We start from the raw sequence: 6119 nt of genomic DNA, 5'->3' as shown, positions 1-6119 counted from the left end.
AATTAGCAACAAGAGTTTGCGGGATGTACATAGCTCAGTGGTTAACGCTTCTGACTTTGAACATCGAATTCGCAGGTTCGATCCCTGCTGAAGTCTAGAATTGTTGCAGCACAGTCTGTATTTTAAAAATTGCAGGTTTTTGTAAATATTTCGCGAAAATATCAACCAGAAAAACGGGAAATACCTGCTGCAAGTGAATTTTTAGTCGCCAAATGTATTGAAATATCACGACCGTGTGTGCGAAAGTGTAGTCGTCATGCAATCGTTGCATCATGATTGTGACGATGAATCAACTATGATTGGACGATCAATGTGCAGAAAGCCTAACAATGCGCAAACTGAGCATAAACAATAGCAAAGGGTGCAATAACTGTCTACATCCAAAGCTAAAATTCTAACAATAACTTACAATTGTTAACTGAAATTAATTTTCTAATATATTTGTTGTGTTGGGTAAATGAAAACGATGATTTTGATTTGGTATTAGGTGAATAAAACTTTAATTATAACCCGATTAATTTTACATAGTTGCTTGGTTGGTTTGGTTGTTTTATAATTGTGTTGACTGGCACGTCTGCAAAAACTAATACAAAAATGTTTTCCCTAACTTCAGGCTTTATATTCTAAAACGAGTAACGGCGAGGTATATAAGAGTCCCGTTCAGCTTGTGCTATGTATTTTAAAGTAGTAAACAAATACAGTGAATAGACAAAACGATAAATAAAGGAGTACATACATACATAAATAAATGAAACAAGCAATGAAATGCCACAGGGCGACCTAACACCCCACCCCCCGTGAATCACTCCGGGATTCACTCTCAACCACAAGCCTGGCTAGGCGGGATGCTGGTCTGCGCAGAAGTCCAGTTCTGGTCTTCACCTCCACCACTCGTACCTGACCGTCTTTAGCTGGGAAGACTCGTGTTATGCGGCCTCGATGCCACAGCCTGCGGGGCAAGCTTGACTCAAATAAAATGACCAAATCTCCGACTTGTAGCGGAGGCACTGCTTCGTGCCACTTAGTTCGACACAACAACTGCGGTAAATACTCTGTAGTCCAACGTTTCCACAGGCGATCCTTTAGGTTTTGAGCAATCTTCCACTGTCTCTTGAGGCATATTTTTTCATCGACGGGATGAGGCGTCTGTGTCGAGTTAACACACCCCATTATAAAGTGGTTCGGCGTGAGCGGTTCATCTTCTTCATGTGATATAGGCAGGTCGGTTAGAGGACGCGAGTTTATAATGTTTTCCGCCTCTATGAGAACACTTCGTAACGTATGTTCCCTTGGCACCACCTCTCGAAGCGTCTTATTAAGAAGCGATTTAACGACTCTTATCAAGCGCTCCCAGCAACCACCGGAACTAGGATTTGCTGGACAGTTGAATACCCACTCGATATGGTGCTTAGTGGCTTCAGCTCGGATGCGGTCTGTGTCCAGCAGGTGTTCAGCGGATGCCAGTTCCTTTTGTGCGCCTATAAAATTGGTACCATTGTCGCTTCTAATCCTCGCCGGGGTACCACGACGATTCACGAAGTTGCGGAGGCACAAAATGAACGCGTCGGTCGATAAGTTCTCCGCCAGCTCGATGTGCACAGCTCGTACCGTGAGGCAAGTAAATATGACGCCCCATCTCTTCTCTCTGCGTCTTCCGATTGCAACATCTAATGGTCCAAATAGATCGACGCCAGTGTAGGTAAACGGGCGCACAAACGGTGTTACGCGGTCGGAAGGCAGCTGACCCATCAAAGGTGGTTTGGGTTTTGCTTTATCGATGCAGCAAACAGCACAACTCCGTTGAACCCTTTTGAGGAGCGACTTTAAGTTCGGGATCCAGAATTTTTGTCTAACGCTATTGATCGTTACTGCCAAGTTCTGGTGGTGATTTTTCGCATGATGATGTCGAACGATCAGTGTTGAGACGATGTGTTTTTGCGGCAATAGAATTGGTCGGCGTGCTTGCAGGGGCAAGTACGCTGCTTCGTCAATGCGACCACTCAAGCGGAGAATGCCACTTTCATCTACATATGGCGATAACTTATAAAGCGGACTAGTTTTTGTGAGCGTACGTGACGCAGTCAAATCTGCGACTTCATTTGCGAAATGTTCCTGTTGTACCAACTTGCATATTGTGTGTTCGGCTTTCTCGATCTCTGCTGCTGAAAGTTGCGAAGGTAAATGCGCTCCTCCGGTATTTGTATGCACTCGAAATAAATTTATCGCTCTAAGAACCCAGGCTAAGGTTCGTTTTAGCTTCATGTATGAGCTAAATCTCTCGAACTCGATAATCACGCTGCTTGGCTGCATACATAACAGGCGGTCAGGCTGCATTTCCTCTAGTAGCATTGTTGACGGTGTTATTGACATGGCAGGCCAATACTGTTCGTCCTGCTTTAGAAAGTCGGAGCCTTTTGTCCACCTGCTGTCACAGTTAAACTTCGGTGGATTGGAGGCACGTGTGCCAACATCTGCGGGATTTTGGCATGTTGGTACCCATCGCCATTGTTCTTGCGAGGTTGAGCTAAGTATTTCGGCAATGCGATGGCCTACAAATGCCTTGTACTTTCGCTCAGAGGAGTACAACCATTGCAGCACAGTACGTGAGTCACTCCAAAAAACTATACGTTCAGCTGTGAATTCGTGAGCGCTGACTATTAATTTGTGCAATCTTGTACCTAATACTGCCGCCTGGAGCTCGAGTCTTGGGATGGACATCAGTTTAGTAGGTGCAGTCCGCGTTTTACCCATGACGAAACTAACATCGATTGTGTCTCTGTAGGATACACGCACGTACCCAACCGCAGCAAACGCAACTTGGCTCGCATCGACAAATATGTGTAGCTCAACTCTACACTTGTTCAGGATATGTGGAGAGTAGCATCGTGGCATCTTAAACAGCTTCACGTTATGGAATTCTTCCCACCAAGGTAACCACCTTCTGCTTAGCCCCGCTGGCATCGCATCATCCCAATCGACCTCGCACCTCCACATATCTTGAATGAGAAGTTTAGAAAAAATTAAGAAATCTGCCAACATACCGAACGGGTCGAAGACTGCCATCACTATCTGCAACAGCTCCCGCTTTGTAGGAGCTCGTGCTCCGTTCAACACATCTTTGGGCACTCGATGAAATTTGGTGTTAAATTGAAAGGTGTCTTCTTCGGTGTTCCAGTATAGGCCAAGAACTTTCTCCGTCGTACCATTACGTTCCATATTAACTGCTTCTCGCTCTGATGATGACGATTCATTCAACCTTTCTTCCAACTCAGTGCAGTTTGAGACGAAGTTTCTTAGGTGGAACCCTGCTTCGCGATGGATTTGAATGATTTGACGGCTGACTTTCATGGCTCGCTCTGGTGACTCAAAACTGGCAACCAGATCATCGACGTAGTGTTTGTTAATGATAACTGACGATGCTTCAGGAAACTCCGACTTAAAAAGTTCTGCGTTTTGATTTTTCACGTACTCGGCGATACAGGGCGAGCAAACAGCCCCGAAGATCATCGACGTCATCATGAACTCTTGAATTGGTTGGTGGATGTCTCCGTGTCTCCATAAGTAACGTTGAGCATGTTGATCGGTTGGATTAACCCTTATTTGCGAAAACATCTCGCGTATATCCGCCGCAACCCCAATTTGACCTTGACGGAATTGTAGCAGAAGGCGAATTAATGGCTGTGCCTGTTCGGGGCCCTTCAACAGTGCTGAGTTCAGAGACACGCCTTTGACAGTCGCTGCTGCATCGAAGACGATACGCAGCTTGCTTGGCTTGTTTGGGTTGAAAACCGCGAAATGCGGCAAGTACCAAATATGCGGATGTGATGCGCTAACTTCTTTGTCGGTTAGTCTTCTGGCGTACCCTTTTTCCACGTACTTAGCCATTTCCTCCTTGTAGCGGACAGCAAATCCGTTGTCCTGATGCATACGTTTCTCAATCGCTAATAAACGCCGTTCTGCCATTTCTCTGCTGCTTGGGAGTTGCGGCGGAAACCGTTTCCAAATAAGTCCAACTTCATAATGCTTATCTGCTTGTCGTGTAGTTGTTGTTTCTAGTATATGACGCGCTCGCTTGTCTTCATCCGACTGTAACTTTGCCGACGTCGGATTGGTGCCGAAACTATCTGATGCAAAATACTCAGAAACCAAATTATGTAGTTGTTGATGTTCCTTAATAACCATGACTCGAGGATTTGACGTTAGTGGCGATTTGGTTGGTCCATAGGCGACCCAACCCAGTGGCGTTTTGGCAGCGATGGGACTCTCGTTATCAGCTTGTATTAAAGTTGTGGTGGCGCCTAAATATGCTTGATTTAGGCCAATCAGCAATGACGGCTTCATACTACTGTAGCTTTGCAAAGGCACATGTTCGAAGTGTTCGAAGTTTCCCTTCGCGAATGCCTGCTCTGGCAAGTTCAGATGTCTCACCGTGTACACGCCCTTCAAAGTAAACCTCCTGTTGCCAACGCTGTTTCCGATTTCTAGGTTGACTTTATACGACTGTTCAGTTACCACTCGGTCGTCATACCACTGAAGCGTGAGGGGGTGACTCTGGCCACGAACCCCGATCTTTCTGGCGATGTCTTCCTCTAAAATTGTGATGGCAGAACCCTCATCAAACATTGCTAAAATTTCGTATTTACCGTTCGGTCCGTAAATGTTGATAGGCAACATCTTGAACAGCTGCTTGGACGTTCCATGAACGAGGCGACAGTTTAACACGGGCTGCACACTTCTAACACATTGAGCGATTTGGCGCGATGTTGTGAGTGGAACTTCATTGTTGTGTAAGAGATGACTGTGATAACGCTGACATCCGTTTATGCCGCACAGTTTCCTTGAACGACATTTTCCAGTAATGTGACCCTTTCGCAAGCAGGAGAAACACAACTGGCGATTCTTCACAAATTCCCATCTGGCTTGCACGTCTGCGGCTTTGAACGAAGCGCACTTCAGGATAGGATGATCACCGCTGCAATGAAGACATTTTGCTGCTTCCTCTGCTCTTTCCTCCTGAATATGCATTACACGACGAGGATTACCAGATGGCGCATTAGTTCTGGTACTGTGTGTAGTAGTTGGCATCAGGCACACGACTCTGGCTAGCTCGCTCAACCACGTACTGAAGTCTTCTATAGTTGCATACGGTCTAATGGTGACTGAATGTTTGGCCCAGTCAAACTGCTTATTTTGCGGTAGTTTACATACCATTTGTTCTAGCAGGGAGACATTTGCTAGATGCTGGTGACATTTTGCGGATTTCAGGAAGGCTACCACGTTGCGTACTCTGGACGAAAATGGCACAATCTGTTCCAGTTTCTGCTCGACGATTGGCGGAAACTGCTGTAGTTTTTGTATCTGATGTTTAACTAGAATATCTGGCCGACCAAACCTAAATTCTAACTCACTTAAAACGTTTGGCACATCGTTTGGGTGAATTAGCATCGCTGCCACTGCTTCTTTTGCAGGGCCTACAAGGCACTTCTGTAGTCGCATTAAGTTTTGGCGATGGCTGTATCCGAATGCCTCGGTGGTGTCGTTATAGTTGGCAAAAAACAGCGGCCATTCTTCCGCATTACCGGCAAACGTGGGCAAATCGTAGAGTTTGACTGTCGAATCTGTCGATGGCATGGCGACTATGCTCGATTCGCGTGGTGCTGGCTGTATTGTCACGTTTTGCTCACCCATTTCCTGTGGCCGAATGTTCTCGCGCAACCTTATTATATCTCGTTGGCTTTCGACGGTGCTGTTCCTCAGTTCTTCCACCGATGCTCTTAAGGCGTTTAATGTCGCGATAATGGCGTTTATTTGACCGTCTCCGGCTGGGCCCAGCTGGTTTGTCTCGTCCATTTCTGTGCTCTCAAACGATGAATCGCTTTCACTGTTGTCCTGTCTTCCTGACGCTCGACTTCTTAGAAAGTAATTGCCGGAACCAGGCATTCACGAAATTTGCGGCTGCTTTAATTTATTTGCACCAGCGTAATAAAGTCGTGCACGTAATAAGCAAGACGTGACTTCAAATATATCGACTGAAGTTAACAAGCAGGACGTGCCAGAAAATTATAAAAACTGTTGGGTAAATGAAAACGATGATTTTGATTTGGTATTAGGTGAATAAA

At 45.8% G+C, this 6119-nt stretch overlaps 1 protein-coding gene across 1 annotated transcript; it reads right to left on the bottom strand.

Annotated features, from left to right (window-relative positions):
• Positions 1 to 448: 448 nt before the first annotated feature.
• LOC108377741 (uncharacterized) lies at positions 449 to 6113 on the bottom strand. The gene is made up of 2 exons (XM_017634014.1): positions 741 to 6113; positions 449 to 670 (listed from the first exon to the last, which is right to left on the bottom strand). Exon 1 carries the CDS (start codon positions 5938 to 5940, stop codon positions 781 to 783), a length of 5160 nt encoding a protein of 1719 aa, XP_017489503.1. The 5' UTR covers positions 5941 to 6113; the 3' UTR covers positions 449 to 670; positions 741 to 780.
• Positions 6114 to 6119: the final 6 nt, after the last annotated feature.

This window comes from Rhagoletis zephyria, unplaced genomic scaffold (assembly GCF_001687245.7).
Source record: "Rhagoletis zephyria isolate East Lansing unplaced genomic scaffold, Rhagoletis_zephyria_1.1 Rzeph_scaffold_12618, whole genome shotgun sequence".
NCBI lineage: Eukaryota > Metazoa > Arthropoda > Insecta > Diptera > Tephritidae > Rhagoletis > Rhagoletis zephyria.
Note: the sequence above shows the minus strand (reverse complement) of the source record. Positions and strands in the feature narration are given on the sequence as shown.